This window comes from Culicoides brevitarsis, chromosome 1, assembly GCF_036172545.1.
Source record: "Culicoides brevitarsis isolate CSIRO-B50_1 chromosome 1, AGI_CSIRO_Cbre_v1, whole genome shotgun sequence".
Lineage (NCBI taxonomy): Eukaryota > Metazoa > Arthropoda > Insecta > Diptera > Ceratopogonidae > Culicoides > Culicoides brevitarsis.
The window spans coordinates 41873297-41893407 of NC_087085.1; the positions used below are offsets into that span (position 1 = coordinate 41873297).

At 23.1% G+C, this 20111-nt stretch overlaps 1 protein-coding gene across 2 annotated transcripts in view; it reads right to left on the reverse strand.

Moving 5' to 3' along the window:
• LOC134827863 (furin-like protease 1) overlaps positions 1 to 20111 on the reverse strand; it is a 107544-nt gene that overhangs the window by 3264 nt on the left and 84169 nt on the right. For both annotated transcript variants that reach the window (XM_063840718.1, XM_063840719.1), the window contains exons 5-10: positions 16537 to 17224; positions 15617 to 15803; positions 15383 to 15556; positions 13867 to 13985; positions 9266 to 9447; positions 8366 to 8462 (exon numbers count right to left, since the gene is read on the reverse strand). In XM_063840718.1, the coding sequence (XP_063696788.1) occupies positions 8366 to 8462; positions 9266 to 9447; positions 13867 to 13985; positions 15383 to 15556; positions 15617 to 15803; positions 16537 to 17224 (1447 nt within the window). The remainder of the gene's footprint in view (positions 1 to 8365; positions 8463 to 9265; positions 9448 to 13866; positions 13986 to 15382; positions 15557 to 15616; positions 15804 to 16536; positions 17225 to 20111) is intronic.

Here is a 20111-nt window from a genome sequence, read left to right on the forward strand (position 1 = left end):
ATAATGATTACAGTCCCATATTACAATTATTATTTTTTTTGCACAAAAATATATATAATTATCATTTTTGTTGTTGTTGTTGTAAAATTTCCGGACATATTTACAATCCTTTTATTTATAACATTCATTGGATTTTGTTTATTGTATAAAATAATAATTTTCGCAATTAAGAACTTGATCCTATTTATTTATTTTTATACAAAATTTATTTTTTTTTAAATAATAAACGAATTAAATATGCATAAAAGGTTGCAATTAACTGAAGTTTTATATGTACTTGAGTTTTTTTTTTTTTTTAAATGAAATAATCAAGGAAACGTGATGATGTGATGATAATGATATATGTTATGTTATATGTTTAATGAATTATATATATATTTTTTTTAATTTTACAAATGTTATGTTAATAATGATGATGATTGTGTTAAAGTATATTTATATACAATTTAACTATTTTTTATTTTTTGTGGTATTTTCTCAAATTGAGATAAAAAAAAAATTAAATAATAATTTTTTTATTTAAAAAAATTGGAAGATATCAGTTTTACGGTTTAATTCAATTAATGTTTCAATAAATATATAACATATATATTTATTATTAAAGAATATTTTTGTGTTATTTTTTTAAGATGAACTATATTTTGATATGTGAAAAAAATTAACAGCTGGTATATTTTTACTACAACTTAACGAGCTTTTGATTATTATTCGAGCGTTTTATTTTCGTGATTCAATGCGATGATGATGATTTAATGATAATATATATTTTTTTATAGGAACATATGTAAAGTTTATATATAATATATATTTTTTTTTATTATTTTTTTATAATAAAAAATTAATAATGAGCGAAAATAATTCATTTTTGCTAACTGATCGTCCTCATTAGTAAAATTTATTGTTCATTCATGGAAAATGGTTGATTGTGCAAATTAGCGATGATATGCGAAACAATTGATTGATTCTCGTCAAAAGGAATAATTTTGGCACACATAATAATAATAATAAGTAAATTTGCATGAAATTGGCTTACAAACATAATTTTTTTCTCTTCATTGCAAATATTATTACCGCATCAAGGATTTTCTGATGGATGATCTCTTTTACTTTCATGCGGTTTTATTCGACATATAACTCACTTTTTTACTCGTGTAACGAAAAAAAAATAAAAATATGTGGATTTTTCCAACAGAGCAATAAAAATGTACGAACAACGCTGCAATAAATGTAATAAAAAGGAATCTCTTCGTTCGAGAGTTGAGTGCCTTTCGACAACATATTGTTACACCGGAGAAATATTTATCAGGGTAAATAAAAAGATTTTTTTTTATTTTTATTATTATTATTATTAAATATATCAAATTCTCTGAAGCAGTTTTTTTTTGCAGTCGTGACATTAAAAATTATATCGAGTTACTTGCAGTGGATTTTTTTTCCTGCTGTGAACTTTGATGAATTTTGTTAATATTTTTTTGTCATTCTGAAAGAATGGGCGGTAAGACATTTTGGCGACATGTGTGAACAAACATTTTTTTCTTTTTGTAGAGATAAGGCTTTTGACGTGGGGGATAGAAAGTACTTTGTTTGGACACACGCAAGCTGTTGAATATAATAAACGATCCATTAACAAATGTTTTAGACATAAGGTCTCCTTTGTTGTTTTGACAATAATAAAGGAGGTTTTTTCTGCAGTGAAGTGATAATTTTTGCAGATATTTTTTTTTTTGAGAAAAAAAAATATTAGAAGGAGTTGTCAGGGTTTTTATTTAATATTTTTCAAAAATTTCAAAAATTATTTAAAAATTTTTTGAATTAAATTTTAAATATTTTTTAATTGTTTTTAACATAAATATTTTTTTTAACTTTTGTGTCATTATTATCTATTTTTTTAATAATTAAAAAAAATATTTATAATTTTTTTTTTTAATATTTTAAAGAATTTTTTCTGAATTTTACGTAATTTTTTGATAAAGCGCTTGTTTTTACGATTTTTTTGAAATATTTTTGGATTTTTAAAAATTTTTATTTGGAATTTTTTTTCGAATATTATTTAAATATATTTTTAATTTTTTGAATATTTTTTGCTAAAATTTTGATTATTACTCCTTTTTGTTTTTTTTCCTTTTTAAAAATTTAGAAATATTTTATTTTTATTTAAAATTAATAACTTATTAATTAATTTAAAAAAATATTAATATTAAAAATAATTAAATTAATTAATTAAAATGATTAAATTAAAAAAATTATTTTAATATTTCAAATTATTTGTTTTTCAAATATTATTTTAAATTTTGTTTTATTTAAAAAAAATTATTCAAAATATTTTAATAAAATTATTTTAAAAAAATTTAATAATTTTAGAAATTAATTTAATTTAATAATTATTTTTTAAAAATTATATTAAATTATTTAATTTATTTATTTATTTAAATAATTAAAAAAAATTATTTTTTTTTTCATTAAATTTTTTATATGAAAAAATAATTCCCATGAATTTTGTAAAAAAAAAAATAATCCGATGAAAAAAAACTTCATATTGAATTGGGTATCAATCAAAAAAGTATTGAATATTCGGGCAGACACATAAAAATTCCAATGTTTTATTAATTTTAAACATCTGGCGAAACACCAACGCGCATAAATGTGAAAAAACAAATGAATCAAAAAATTGATTGATATTTTTCGTGCACTCCATTCAATTTGTTTTTCCATTCATATCATTTTTTTCTGCACACTGCCATTTCCAGTCTTTACAGCAGAGAATATTCAAAGCTTTCGCAGCAAAATGGAGTAGATAGTGCAAAAAAGGAGTAATAATAAAAACATATCCATTACAAATAAACGGGAAAAATTCAGCGTAAATGACTGCTTTCTCTCCCTCCATCCAGTAAGCCATCAATTCAATTGTCCCATAACTGTGGGCGATTTTTTTTTATTTTTATTTTTTTCTCTCTTGCCATGCAAATAAATTGTCAATAAATGGCGAACGAGCAAAATCACATGGCGTAACAACAAGAGGACAGGTATTCAGATTAAAATCTAAATATGTAATTTTTTGCCTGCCTGCCTGCATTGTTTGACAAAAGCACTCGGAATTTATTTAACATGTTTATGCATTTTTTTTGTTGTCCTGCGAATGGGCGTCATTTTTCAGTCTGAATGCAAAAAAAAGAAAAAAATAAAAAACCTCATCTCAATTTATGGCAATTCCCATTTCTTATTAACAACGCTGGATTGTTCTGGACAACGACGAAACACAAAAAAAATGCAGTAAATGAAGTAGGCTTGCATGGATAAAGGTGTGCAATTAGAGGAAAAAACACGTTCACGTTAATTGCACAACAGAGCAACATCGCTCGGGCACGCCAGCAAAGCCACGTTTTAGCACGAGTGGCAAACAGACAAAAAAAAATAATAAAACTGCTCCTCGGCGATATTAACACCACGGACTGTTGTTTCGCTCTCACAAACACGGAAGCGCGATTCTAACGTGTGTGTTGGTAATGAATGCAAGCGTCGTGTCGTGTTTTGTTTCCTCTAACACTTTTCGCTGTTGATGCCGGCGGACAATTCGTAATTATTTTATGAAACTACTTTTTTCAGGCATTTTTTTCAAAAATATCAGGTTTTTACTCATGAGGAGTATGAAAATGTAAAAAAAAAATGAGGAGTAAGAAAAAGTGAAATATTAATATTTAGGAAAAAAATTAAAAAAATATCACTTAAAAAAAAAATTTTTCAATAAGACGAAATTTTGACTCATGAGGAGTTCGAAAATGAGAAAGAGGAGTAAGAAATTGTAATTGTGAGGAATACAAACATGTTAATTTGATCATTAAAATTCTTGAATACGATTTTAATTAACTGTTTTTAACAAAAAATAACTTTTTAAGTCATGAGGAGTAACAAAATGTGAAAGAAAATTTGTAGAGGATTACAAAATTGTTAAATATTGAAATTTTTATTTTTTTAGATTGTTTCATGTTCAGAATTTTTTTATTAATAATTAATAATATAACAAAATTATGAGGAGTATGTAAATGAGAAAAAAATCAAAATTGTGAGCAAGGAGTAAAAAAGTGAAATATATATTTATTTTGTAAAAATTTTTAAATTTTTCTATTAAAAGCTTAATTTTTTTTATTTCCGAACAACTGATTAAAATTTTTTTTAAGTCGTTTGCAGTTTAAAATTTTTAAATAAAAAAATTAAATTGAGGAGTGCAAAATTGTGAATAAATGTATTTTTCAATAAAAAAAAAATCTTTTGACTTTTTACATTTAAATAAAAAAATTCAGTAAATAAGGAGGCTCAAAATTTAAAATTTGAAAGTTAATTTAAAGTATTTTATTAAATTTAACGATTTTAATATTTTATTTTTTTTTTTTTTTTAATAAATTTTTGAGGAGTATTAATATGATAAAAAAATTTCTAAATTGTTAAAAAAGGAGTAAAAAATGAGAAAAAAATATTTTTAAATTTTAAAATTTTTTATAGAGAGCTCGATTTTTTTTTTGTTTTCAAATGACTATTTAAAAAATTATAATTCGTTTAAAATAAAAATTTTAAAATTTGTTATGAGGAGTACAAAAATGTGAATTATGATATTTTTGAATTAAAAAAAACTCTTGAAATTTTTTCAAAATAATTATTTTTAATGTGTCCCAAGTTAAGTTAATAAGAAGTCTCAAAATAAAATTTTAAATATTTAAGGAATAAGAAAATGTAAAATTCGTAAAAAAAAATAGATCTCTAACAAAAAAATTAAAAATGCGCTTCAGTTTCAACTTTAGTTTAAAAAAAAACTTGCATCTCTTGTTATTTTGCATCATCAACCCCGAAAAAACGCACAGACACAAAAAAAAAAAACAAATAAAAATTCTTAGAGATTTTTTCTGTGTCACGAACACACGCTGAATACTAATTACGTTTGTTTATTCGAGAATCATTCAAAGTAATTAGGAGAATTTCAGGTGAGGCACACAGACACACACAAAATTCATTTTAATTTCAATTAATTCCGCTTAATTGCACACCGCGTTCAATATCACGTCTGCTGCTGAGTTTGGTAATGCCTTTTAAGATGTAAAATTTGCGCGAAACGAGAAAAAGGCTTACATGTTAAAATTACATAGAAAATTAGACGGAATAAAAGTTTTTCCTTTTTTTCAGAGAGCTTACAGAACAATAATAATTCTTTTTTTTTGCTTGTCTTTCGCAACTCTGCATTGCGGAACGCATTAAAGGAAAATTTCTTCCGTTTTTTTCTTTTTTTATTTTTTTTATCATTCATTGCCAAATCCTCGGGATTTGTGAATATTAAATAAATCACATTTTCAAAAATTTTCGCATATGGGAACAAAACAGCTTTTAACGCGTCTTCGAGAGACTTTACATGCGAAGCCATGACAAGACATTCTAATTCCCCAACCGAAGCGAAATTTTAAGGCTTTGATGTATTTTCCTTTCATGTTCATTAAAAATAAAAAAAATAAGAAAATTTTCCGTAATTTAAGATTTTAAAGGAAATTTTTTAAATTTTTTTTGAGGAACAAATTTAAGCACTCATGTGTAGTGCAAATAATTTTAGGAGTAATAATTTATGCATGAGTTCATTATTTGAGGTATTTTCTTAATGAAATCATACATCAAACAACAAAAATAATTTCGTCGTTAATTATGTAGAGAGGTAAAAGTTAATTTATGAACTCACATGGAAAATTTAGGACTTTTCAGTAATTTCTTTGTTATTCTTGCCTCTCAACTCACTTTTCTCGTTTATTTTTTTTTTATTTCTGCATGTGGTTAAAATATTTTCACAACAGCAGAAAAAAAGCAGTAACAATTCTGCAATAATGAACAAAAAATAATCCTTCTCATAATCATCCTTCATTATTGTTGAATTTTTTTTTCTGCCTCTCGCAAACAATTTTGCTTCGCAACAAAAACCATTTCCTGGGTCAGTTGCGATTCGCATTACAGAGAGTTTGTTTTTATAAAACGGTTCATGGCAAGAAGGTTCATTTACTTTCCAACGTTTTTTTTTTCGCCGCTTTGAGGATGATGATGATGATGGGGGGATGAAAACAGGTAATTTTTGTTGCTTTTTAAACGATAACAAACAAACAAACGGAAAAAAGGTTTGTTTGGATTTTTTGTGTGTGTTTGGGAATGGAAAACAATCGAAAAGGAGGTAAAGTTTGTCGATTCATGATGATTAATGTGATTAATGAACGAAAGATTATGAGTTTTAACTCGCATTAGAGGTCAGTTTTTTATTTTTTGGTTTGAAAAGTTTTTTGTAGTTAATTTATTAATTTTTCGTGGTTTAGTTGAGTGAAAAAAAATTAAAGAAAAAAATATTTAGGCGGAAAAGTTTAATTATTTAATTTTTTTCTGATTTTTGTTGAAAAAATAAAAAAAAATAAGTAAAAAAATATTTAAAATTTTTAAAATATATTTTTTTTAAATTTCTTGTTAAAAAAATTATTTTTTTTTTTAAATATTTTTATTTAATTAATTTTTTTCTATTAAATTTCTTGATTAATTTTGTCAAACTTTTAAATTTAAAAAACTTTTTAAACTTTTAAGAAAAATTTTAAAATTTTAAGTAATATCAAGTCATAAAATTTATTTGTCATAAAATAAAAAAAATTAAATTAAAAAAATATTTTTTTTATTTTTTTTTAAATAATTATTTGTAAATTTTTAAATTTTAATTAATTTTTTTTAATTATTTGAAGTCATTTTTTTAAATAATTAAATTCAATAAATAGAATTTCAATTTAAATTATTTAAAAAATCTGACTTCAAAATAATTAAAAAAAAATTAAAATTGAATTAATTCATTACACGTTAATATTTGTAACTAAATTAAAAAAAAAAAATTAATTAATTAAAAATTTTAAAAATATTTTAAAATATAAATTATTTAAAAAAATTAATTTTTTTTAAATTTATTTTGTTTTATTATTTAAATTATTATTATTATTTAAATTATTTAAAATTGATCAAAAACTTAATAAAAATTGCTAAAAAAATATTTTTTAAAAATTATTTAATTTTTAAATTTTTTTTTAACAAAAAACCAGCCGTCTCCTCACATTTTCTGTAATAAGTCTGTCATCATCATTTGTCTCACACACAAAAATTGGACAACGCAAATACACAAGATTATAAGTCTTTTTCATTGGAGATAATCTGTGTAGTAGCTACAGACACAAAGCAACAAAAAAAAACGGAGCACGTTGCTCCAAAGTCTACATTAATCCCTTGAATAAAGCTATTTAATCCACCCTGATTACTAAAATAGCTCTTATACAGCGACATCTTTTTTTATTTTATTTTATCTTTTTTTTTGTTGTTTCTACCCCGTCTACTACTTTCTCTTTTGTTTTAGACTATCATCAACGCCATGCGCTCCATGGATACAGGAAAGGTCAGAATGAGGAGATTATTAGACGTGTAAGCCATTTTCACGCAACACTAATTCCTTTAAATTATTATTATTATTTTAAAAATTGCGCACGCGACAAAGCAAATGTAATAATGATATCATGAATATTTATCATTTATTATTATTTTTATGTTTATCTTTAAATATACATTGTTACACTACACAAATATATTTGAATATAAAAAAATGTAATTCAAATATTTTCTTCATTTTTCTTTAAAAAAAAAATAATAAAAATAAAATGAAAGGAGGAACGTTTGTGAAATTTTACAAATGTGCTTCATTGATTTTTATTTTAATATTCACATTTTTTTTACAATTGTGTGAATTGATGAAGGATGATGATTTTTTTTTTTTTTTTGAATAAAAATACGTTCCATAATTTTTTTTCTATAAAATTTTCACAAAAATTTTTTTATTTAATATTATTATGAGTTTTTTCGGGTATGAAAGGATTTTTTTGTTGCGTTTTTAAATTCAATTTTTTTATTATTTAAGACTATTCATTAGAATCAATTTACACAATTTCACTTTTTTTTATTATTGAGTTCATTTATTATCGGTAATTTTTTTTCATCATTTTTTCGTGTCATCTTTTTTACTTGAAAATGAGTAAAAATTGATATTTTTTATATACAATATTTTAATAATCTTTTTTTATTTATTATAAATCACAACTATACACAGGTAGGTCTCGGTAATATTTTACTATTATTATTATATGTCAGTATAGTAGGTGTATTATTATTATTTTTCATTATTTTCAGTTAAAAACTTTTTTTTTTCAAACTTAAAATTACCTGTTGACATACTGATAATAATTTTTTAAACTATTATTATTTATTGAGTTAAGGTTTATATTGTTTGAAAGGAGTGATGTGAATATAAATAATAAAATAAAGCACAAACCTATGCATTTAGAGTCGCCAGAAAAGCTGCGGCAAGCACTTCCTGTAAGGTCATTCGATGCGGTGCGTTGTGATACGTCGATGCGGTTATTGTCGACCTGAATTTAAATAAAAAATGAAAAAATATAATTAAATTGGAAAAAAATAATTTTTAAAATTTTTTTTTAAGGTAAAATAAAAATTAATATTCAATTTAACTTTAAACTTTTATTAAATTTTATTATTATAAAATCGAAAATCAATAAAATTTTAATATCAAAAAATATTTTTTTAATTAAAAATTAAATATTAAAAAAAAAAGTTAATTAAAATCATTATTTAATATAAATTAAAATTTATTACTAAAATTTTTTAATTATTATTTTTTTCGGAAAATAATTTTTTTTATTAATTAAAAAAAATTTATATAGTATAGAAAAATATTATGAATTTAATTAAAAAATAATATTTAAATTACTTAATTATTATTTTTTAAAAAAATTATAAATTAAATAAAGTTTCAATTTCAATCAAATAAAATTAATAAATCATTAATTTCTTAAAACTTAAATTTTTCATATGAATTTGAAAAAAAAAATCTAAAAGAATTTTTTTATACAAAGAAACATTACAAAAAAATTAAATATTTTAATTTAATTAAGTTTTTTAATTATGTTAAAATTTAAAAATAATTAAATTTAATCATTTTTATGTAATTTAAAAAAAAATTTTTTAATTTTTTTTATTATGAAAGAAAATATTTTATACACATAAAATTTAAATTATTATTAAATTTAAATTTTTAATTAAAATTATAGAATTATTATTTTTTTAATTAAAATTAAATTTAAAATTAATTAAATTTAATTTTTAAAAAAAATATTTTTTTAATGAAAAAACAAAAAAAAAATATAAAACCTACATTTTGAATATCTCTCCATTGTCCTGCAGTGCCAGGTTCAAATTCAAGAACATTTTGTCCCATTTCTCCATCATACGTATCCGAATCCAAGCCAGACTTGTCAAATCCGTATCTCGGCGGGTCATCAGGTTGCGGAGGATTTTCCGTGCCATAGAACACCAATTCCCATTGCGTTATTTGCGCTGTAAGGCAAAAAAAGGGAAAAATTAATTTTCATACAAAAAAATTAAAACAAAATTAATAAATAATGAGATACTAATTACATTTCTCTACACAAAAAATTTAAACAATAAATTTCGGCAATTCAATTAAATAAATAATAAACACCGGGTTAAACTTTATTCATTATTATTATTAAATAAATATTGAAACAATAATTATTATTAATAAATATTAAATTAGAATTTTAGTAAATAGTTTATTATTTGACAAATCAATAAAATTTTCGTGCAAACGCCTGGTTATTTACAAAAAAAAATTACAAAAACAAAATAAAAATTTCCGCAACGCATGAAAAAGTTAACACAGCAAACTTTCATAATTATGTGATAAAATTAAACATTTTTCCGAGTTTGTCACAGCAAAAATAATAATGATAATTACTAAACTGTTAGTGAAAGGCAAAATAAGTTTTGTTGTTTATTTTTTACTTTTCACAAATGTTTTGAATTTTATTTTATTATTTCAGTGTAAATTTATTAACTTCACATGTGTTCCATATGAACAAATGGGGGTTGTTGTAATGTTGATTTTCTTGCTAATTATAAATTAGTTGAAAACTTTTGGAACATTATTGTCTGGGCATAAAACCCCAAACCATGTGAAAATATTTTTGAATTAAAGACTGAGAGAAGGAAAATTAGTTTAATTTATTATATTTTAAATTATAATTACAATTTCCCCTTTGAAGAATTTATTTTAATATTCATAAAATATTGAATAACGTCTGGAAAGTTTATTAACTTTTTTTTTTTGAGTTTTATTTGATACTTACAACATGTTGTTTTTAATCAAAATTCTGTCAAATCAAATTATTTTTTATTTTATTTTGTTTCTTTTGTAAGTTGTTGAAACAATTTTTCATTGCTTTTCATCTAAACTTGTGTTTAGCCGGACAACAAGTAGGAGAAGTAGTCCATAAACTGTCAAGGAATCTTTTTTATTTATTTTTTCTTGTTAAAAAAATTCTTTGTAATGGTCGGAAATTGAATTTGTGGTTTATTATTAAGTTGAAGCTGTTTATGTGTGTCAAGCTTGTAAAAAAAATAAATAAAACGTAAATCTTTTGAGAATTTAAACAACAAATACTTCGGTTTTCCTTGTTATTTATTTATTTTATTTTTTTTACTTTTTTTTTTCCTTTTAAAAGAATTTTGATTTTTTTCAATCAATTCAAACGAAAAAAAAAAATTTATTGAGTGTTCGTTGAAAAAAGGATCAACCACTCAATTTAAAAAGTTACTCGACATTTGGTACCATATGTCTTTATTTAAAGCTCATGTCAATCGAAAAGAAAAAAAAATTAAGAAAAACGAAGAAAAAGAAGGACATGTTTATCTAACAAAGTTTCCAATCGACCAACTTTCGAACAAAGTCATCACTCATCCACTCTATTGTAGGAAAATTTATCGATTTTGCTGTGACCTGAATTTCAAAACGCATTTCAATTTAACCAAATACACATCTAATTCAATTAAAATCTGACTTTTCATGCAATTTATGATGTCTGGTTACGAAATATATTTTTGGATAAACACGTGACAAAATCTACATTCGTGCTCATGAATTTCTATTTATTGATAAAACCAGTTAAAAGGGGTTGTTTTGTCTAAGCCGATGATTGAAGCGTGGCACGAACAAGATTTTTTTCATGACATCTTGAATAATTCATAAAATAATAAAATAAAAAGAGAGAGATGAAAAATTGTGTCTCTCATTATTTTATTTACTGTTGTTTGTTTTTATTTTATTATTATTTGTGTTTATCCTCACTGCGAACAAAAAAAACGAGGGACTTATCATAATATTTGTCTAAAGATGTTTTTTGTGAATAAAAAATAAAAAGGAAAATTCAGAGGCGGGAAATTAATTTTTTTTCTTCGAGGATCTTAATTAATTAATTAAAATTATATTATTTAAAAATTAAAAATAAAAAAAAATTAAATAAATAATTTAAAATATTTAAAAAATTCAAAAATATTTAAAATTGAAACAATTTTAATGATTTTTTTAAAGAAAATTAAAAAAAATAAAAACTTTTTTATTAAAAAAAAATTAATTAAAAAATTTTATTTGAAATTTATCTATTTAAAATTATTAAAAAAAAATGAAATATCTCAAATTAGCAAAATTAATTTTTAAAAAATTAAAATTTATTTTTTTGTGATTATTTAAAAAAATTAATCATCTCAAAACAGTTAAAAATAATTTAAAAAAAATAAAAAAAATTTTTTTTTTGTGGAAAATATAGAAATTTTAATAAAACTGAATAAATAATTCAATAATATTCAAATTAATTAAAAATTAAAATTATTTTAATTAAATAATAAAAATAAATTTAAAAAATTTAATTTAATTAATTTTAATAGCTACCATAATATAAATTAAAAATAACTTCATTACAAATTGGATTATTAAAAATTAAAAAAAAAATATTCAATATTTTTATTAATTAAATTTAATTTCAAATTAATTAATTTTAATAATTAAAAGAATAAAAATAATTTCAAAATATATTTTTTTTTTCAAATAATTAGAAATAAATTCATCATAAATTGAATTTTTATAAATTAATTATTATAAGTAATTAAAAATATTTTATTCATTTCTTTAAATTTAATATTTTTTTTGATATTATTTTATTTTTAAAAACCAATTGAAAAATTTTTTTATTGAAAAAAAAATACTTAAAATTCATTAAAAGTTTTTTAATTTAATAATTTGCATTAAATTTAATTATTTATTAAGTTTTTTTAAAATTTCTATATTTTTCAAAAAAAAAAATAATAATAATAATTTTTATATTTTTTTAAAATTAATTTTTTTTAAATATTTATTTTAATTTAATTTAGTTCAATAAAAATTAATTAAAAAAACTTTTTTATTGAAAAAAAAAAATTTCATTAAAATTTCTAAATTTTTCACAAACAAAATAAATTTTAATATTTTTTGAAAAAATTAATTTTTTTTTTTTTTTTTTTGAAAACAAATTGAACATTTTTTTCACATCTCCGAAAAAATGTAAAAAAAATAAAACAAAAGAAATCTTCATCATTTGGCCATTTTTCTTCCACACTCTTCGTTCCACGAAACACACAAATAGCTAATCAACATGCAAGGAATTACGAAACGGCCTCTTCAAGTGCGGTTCGTATCACTCGAAAGGCATTAATGGATCATTGTGTCTACTTATATCGTAAAAAAAAATAAATAAAAAAAGATGTGCTTTATCATAAATAGCAAAAAAAAAAAATATTTCGAAGCCACACAAAAATGTACCGTTTCCACGTTGACTGGAAGTTATCCTTGAATTCTGCTTGTTTGACCAAGACGATGCGGAGCCTTTATTCTTCTTGTTGTTACTTCCCATGCTCGGATATTCCGCTACAACATCAATGAATTCGGCATCAGCATCGTAATTATTATTATTATTATTCGACGACGAATCGACGGAAGAGGGAATTTTAGAATTTGCTCGTGAGGGTTTATTGTTAACGACAATGGCGGATGAAACTAAGGAATATGAGGCGGTTGTGGCAGTTGTTTCCTTTTTGTTATTGTTATTCGGGTTAATGAACATGCTGTTAGTGGTGTCTTGATATGGTTGCAATTCGGGAAAAATTTGTTGGATTTTGTCGTAATGATCGAAGAGGTTCAGGTTTTGACGCGTTATCACAGTTGGCGCGACATCGTCACTGTTTTTCACTTGTTTCGGCGCTTTGACGGCAGTTTTTTGCGGAATTGCCGATTGCGATTGTTTCCATCCGCCGTTATTGTTTGTCAAACTGTTCCAACCGACGGTCGTTTTTTGGGGTTTCGTCGTCGTCAAGCGATTTTTGTTGTTCGGAGCAGCAGTGAAATTCGGTCTTGGCGTTGTCCCTTGTTGATTTTTGTTTTTATTTTTGCCATTTTTGTTTTTATTGCCTTTGCCGCGACCATTCGCACTTTTGTTGCTGCTATTTTTGTTGTTGCTACTCGGCGCCTTTGTATAAATTTGTCCGTAATTATAGCTATTGTTGTTCGTGATGATGCCCGATGACGACGCGGTTGGTAACGGAGCAGTGACGGGAGTCTTTGATACTTGAGGCGGATCACCTGGTTGCGCAGGTTGAGATGTGCCATACAAGATAATGGACCATCCCTTAAAAAGTGTGTATCCTGAGCAATTTTTATGAGCGAAAAAATGTTCAGACATGAAAAAAAGTTTTGATGAAAATTTGTTATTTTTTTTTTGTTAGTGCAGTTAGTACGGAGAAAACGCTTGCAGTTATTATTTTTATGTCCCCAAAAAAAATTTTTCATTTTTTCGTTTTAATTAATAAGTTCATTTACTGCAACAGACACATAACAATGTGAAAAAGTGATGAAAAAAATGCACTTACCCATATAACGTCCCTCGTTGTATATTTCGAGCTGCCAATGCCCGTGCGGTGCTTCACCCCATGTGTGCACAGACATAAAAGGCCAATTATTAAATCCAGCGCGTGACACGTCGTGCGATCTGAAAATGAAAATAATTTCGGAGAATATCAGTAAAGTGATGAAAAAATGTTTTTTGTTAATTTTTTTGTTTCGAAAGCCGACAAAATTTCCATAATTTGTATTTTTTTATGATTATATATTTACAAAAAAGAAAAAGCGTCGGGGTGTGAATGTAATTGAAGTTTGAAATTAATTTTCACACTTGCACACGAAATTGATTGGATTCATGAACCACGTTGTTATTAACTGTAGCTTAATTTCTTTTTTTTTGTGATGATGGAAATTTTCGTGGAAAATTTTTTGAAACAAAATAACATGGCGTCTCCATATGTGTTTTTTTTGTATATTTTATTCTTTATTTATTATTTTTTTTTTCATTCATCAAATTATTTTAAAATTAATTTTTTTTTTAAATTTAATTAAAAATTATATGAAAAAAAAATTAATTAACATTAATTAAAAATTAAATTATTTAATTTTTAAAATTTTTATTTTTTCAAAATTTAAATATTTAAAAAATATATTTAAAAAAATTATTAATTTTTATTATTATTTTTAAAATTATTATTTTATTTAAATTATTATTTTTTTTGAATCATTTTTTTTAATTTTTAAAAATTTAAATTATATTAAAATTTTTAATTTATTTTATTGAATATTAATTGAAAATTATTCAAATAATTTCTATCTTTTTAGACATTTATATAAAAAAATGTTTAATTAATTTTTTTAATATTAATTTAATAAAATTAAATCCTTTAATATCATTATTTTTTTATTTAAAATATTTGATTTATTTGAAAAATATTTTTTTCTTTACTATTTTTCAATTTTTTTAAATTAATTTATTTTATCAATTTTCGAAATTTTATTTGAATCAAAATAAAATTTTAAATTTAATTTTTAATTAATAATTTTTTCAATTATTAATTTTAATTATTTTTTACTTTTTTTAACTTTTTTTATGTTAAGCTATTTTAAATTTGATATTAATTTTTTTTTTTCTTACAAAAAATAAAAAAAGGCGATGACCCATTTTTTATCGCTCTTTTTTATCTAATTCTCCCCCAAATTGTTAGACAAACTTGCATGACAGGTGAATAATTTTTCGCAACAAAAGTCTGTGACACGAGACGATGCTTTGCTCATTGAGAGGTAAATTACTTTCCTCTCGCAATTTCCCGGTGTGCGAACACACTTTTTTTAGGTTTATTTCTTCATCTAATGAAGGGACACCTAATAAATTTTATTATTTGGTAACTTCATTTTGTTGCGAACCCCTTTTCATTTAGTACCTTTTTGTGTTGATTTTTATTTTTTTTTTAATTATTGACCGTCTTTAACGTCGCATGTCGTTGTGTCGGATAAAATTTTATTTAATTATTAAAGTTTTTTTCGTTTCTGTGGCAAACTTACCTCGATGTCAATAATGTCACTTTGGTTCCCGCTGGGGATGTTAAATAAATTTGAATGTCGCCGCGACGCTGTGATGTTAATGAAATTTTTGCCTGTACATGTTCGAGGAAATTGACACCCTTGCAATGTTGGACCGTTAATTGGAGCTTTAAACGACTTTTTGGCGGTATTTGTCTGGATGAGAGAAAGAATTTAATTATTTTTTGTTTTTTTTTTTCAGAGGATTTTTCTTACTTGTCGAGATGAGGAGCGTTAATTTCGCAACGTTGTTGATCAGGAACTGTTTTCCAAGTGCGTGCGAGACGAACCATCGCGACAGCATCCATCAATCCGTAACCGAAAGAGTGAGAAACGCGACGCCCCACGCCATTTTTCGACCATGTTGGATCTTTGAGGTTGCCTGGTTTGGCAGTTCGAACAACTGAAATGGAAAATTTTGAGGTAAAATTAATTATTTTTAAAAAAATTAAAAAATAAATTTATGATTTAAATGAAAAATTTAAAAATTTAAATTATTATTTAATTAAAAATATTAAGTATTAAGATTTAAAAAAAAATATTAATTTAATGAATTAATTTAATTTAGATTTTTAAATAAACTTTAATTAATTTAATTAATTTTTAATTTAAATAAATTTTTAATTTTAAAAAAAATTAAAATTTTTTTATAATTAAAAAAATAAAATTTTATATTTACAAATTTAAATTAAAATTTAAAAAAATTGTTCGAAATAAATTTTTTAAATAAATTAATTAATTTAATTAAATAAACTAAGACAAAAAATTAATTAAGAATTAAAATTTAAATAAGAAATTTTTGACAATTTAAAAACAAATCGATCGATTTTTTCATCAAATTTTATTTTTATGAAGTCTAATATTTTTTTATATTATTTTTTTTACTGATTTATTAAAAAAATCTTTGAATTTTCAAATTAAAAACAAGAAAATTGTGTAAAAAATTTTTTAATTAATTTTTAAAAATATTAATTTGAATTTTTAACTTTAACGTTTTTTTTTAATTTCAAAAATTAAATTTTTAATTCTTTTAATTCTTTTATTCAATTAAATTAATTAATTTTTATCATATTATATTTTTCATTTTTTAATTTTTTTTTATTTTTTTTTAATTTCAGGTAAAAAATATTCCTTACCAATATGTTGCAAATCTCTCCATGTAAGATTACTGTTCGCTTCCAACACAAGAGCAGCAATTCCCGCCGCCAATGGAGCCGATGCTGACGTTCCCGTATGCGACGCCGTGCACGAATGATGCAAATCTGTCGTCACAACTTGCTTCTCGCCTTGCCCGCCACTGCTGTAAGTCGTTGCGAGAGTCGAACTGCACATTTCCGAATACCAAGGCACTGAACCTTCCTCCGTTGCACTCGAAATCGACAAAGTCCAAATGCTGTTCGTGTATCCATCACAGTTGCAATTGTCGTGTTCTCGACCCCCATTGCCGCTCGCCCAAATAAAAATGGATCCCTTTCCGTTGCGCCCTTTCGTGACGCCCTCGATAAAGGCACGCGTTGCCATCTCTCCGGGTCCATCGACAGTTTTGCCGTCGTCATCGGGACCCCAACTGGCACTATAAATATCAATGTGTTGAGGATTAAGGCTGAGAGAACGCGCTTCAACGGCATCCGTAACGTCGCCATCGAGCATCCGAACGCCTCCAACACGCGCTCCAAACGCAATTCCGACAGCGCATTCGGAATTATTCGCGGTTGCAGCAACTTCGCCCGCACATCGCGTTCCATGGCGATTTGAGTCCGTCATGTCGTAATGCGGCGTTGGATCGTCATCGTGGCTATTTACATCGTAAGACGCCTTTGGATCCTGAAAAAAAAATAAAAATTTATTCAAATATTTTTTTTTTCTTAAAATAGAACACAAAATTGGTCCCTCTTGAATTGAAAGTCCTTAAAAATTCCTCTGTGTGACAAAGACATAATCTAAAAACATAACAACATTAAACAATAATGTGTCTTCTGAATGTTTATTTTGGCAAAAAAAAAAGTTTTTCAGTCTCGAGGCATTTTTGTGACAATTTAGCAGTCATAAAGACAAAACATAAATAAATTTATTGGAAATTGTGACACTCGTGTTTGCTTTGTCTGCCTGCCTGGACAGAATATCTCTAAATTATCTGCTCTAAAGACGTCATAAAAAAAGTTCAAACATACACATGAATGTTACTCTTCGACATGAACATCAAAAGAAATAAAAAGCAATAAAAGTTTAAATTGAGTATGTTGGTGAATTGACTTTATTTTCGATTTTTTGCCCGATTGACATTGCTTCGGGCGTTTTTTCAGAGAAAAATGAGAAAAAATGAATTTTTCTTTTGCAATTTTAGATTAAAAGTCAATTTTATTTATTAAATTTTATCTTTTAATTTGATTTTTAATGAAATAAAAAAAATAAAATTTAATTAAATTAAAGAAAAATTAAATTATTTTTTTTATAAATTGAATAATAAATTTAATTTTAATTAATTTGTTTTATTTTTTTCTAAATAATAAAATTTTTTTTATTTTCTATTTCATAAGTAGTTTGAATTAATTTATTTAAATATTTTATTTATAAAATTTTATTTATTTAATTATTTAAATTAAATAATTAATTTATTTTTTTTTATTTAAATAATTAAATAATTTTATTTAAATATTAAAAATTATTTTTTTTAATAATGGCAATTTAATTTTAAAATAAATTGAATCAATAATAATTAAATTTAAAAAAAATTAAATAAATAAAAAATAATAAATAAATTTATTTCATTAAATTAGCTAATTAAATAATTTTAATTTTATAAAAATAATATTTTTTTTATTTCAATTTTTATAATTGAATTTAAAAAAAATATTTTAAATTTAATTTTCAGTAAAAAAGGCGCCATTTAAAAAAATCTAACAAAGCGACAAAAAAACTATAAATTTCATACAGATAAAAAAAATCTAATTTTATCACTCACACAAAAAACCTTTATAACTCACTTTTTATTCATTTATATTTATTCAAATAAAAAAATATGCATTTTTCCTGCATTTTATTGCATATATGTATTTTTGTTTATGCGTAAATCGCTCACACGCGAATTTTCACAGAAAAAATTTAATTATTTTTGTTCAGTGAATAAATACAAAAATACACACACAAATAAAATATTTTCGCACAAATTCACAAATTTATAAAAAAAAAAACAAAATTTGATATTCAAATCTAATTAAAATTTTTTTCCATCGTTACCAATAAATTGGGTTACAGAGAAAAAAAACATTTTTGTTAAACAAATGGAAACAAATGCCATTTATGGATCAAACCAGTTGATGATTCCACGTGAGATAAACACGCACAAAAATTATTAGAGCACAAAACCAATAAATGTTAATTTCCGTTATCGTTTATTTGGATTTTTGTTGTTTGATTTTTCTCGCGGCATGAAATAACATTTTACATATATTAAAATCATTAATGATTTTTTATAAGTTTTTTTTTATTTTTTAAATAATTTTATTATAATTTTAAATATTTTTTAAAATATTTTAATTTTTAAAAAATCAAATAAAAATAAAAATAAAAAAATTAAAAAAAAAAATTAAATTAAAATAATTTTTTTTTAATTTAATATTTTATTTTAATTTTAAATAATTTTTTATTTGATTTTTATTTTTTTTTGCAGCGTAAAATAATAAAATTTTACTTGAATTACTTGAAAATTATTTTTAATTTTTTTTTAATTTTATTAAAATTATTTTTTTTAAATTTTATTAAATTATTTTTTTTTAAATTTTTTTTTTAATAAATAAAAAATAATTAATAAAAAAAAATTAAATTAAAATTAAAAAAAAAATAATAAAATAAAAAAATAATATTTATATATAAAAATTATTTAAATTAAAAATTTTGAAAATTTAATATTAAAAAAGGTAAAAATTTTCTTTTTGTCATTGAGTGATAAAGGATCACAAATTAACGTAGGCGTTTCTTTTCTTTTTTTAATAACGTCATGTTTTTATCAATTTTCTTTTCAATTACTTTTGTTTTTTACACGAAAAACCTTGATACCGTCTATTTTTAGTCCCGCAATTCATTCTGTGAAACAAATAAAAAAAACAAATTTCATAAATTTATTGAGTTTGTTCGAAAAAAAAGTCACAAACACTCTGAATATCAATAAATCCGTTATTTATTTTCTCCAAAAGTGTCGCACAATATTTTTTAACACACCATAACTTCTCTCCCTCATGAGATCCGAATTTTCATTCATAGTACCGCCATCACTTAGAATAAAAAAAAAATAGAAAAAAAATCAAAGTAGGTAGATATAAGTAGAAAATATTTTTTTTATTCACGTGTGCGTAAACAAACCGATCAAGATAAATATTGTGATTTAGTTCATCACAGGAATCGTATCTCAACCACACAAACATACGGGGAGTGCTTTATGAATAACGAGCAAGGTGTTTGCCAACTTTTTATCCCTCTTTTTTGTATTTTTTTTTATTTCCGGGAATATTTTCTAAGCACATGCAGTGATAAATTGTTTGATATATCTAAACATTTTTTGTGTCTGTGTGCGTTGAAATGCGGGCTTCACATGTTATGTTTACGAGATAAGCTCAAGAGAAAAGCGAAAGTAGATAAGAAGACGGATAAGGAAGAAATGTTGTCGATGATTGAGTGTCTTTTGACAATATTTTACGTACAGCGACAACGTGAT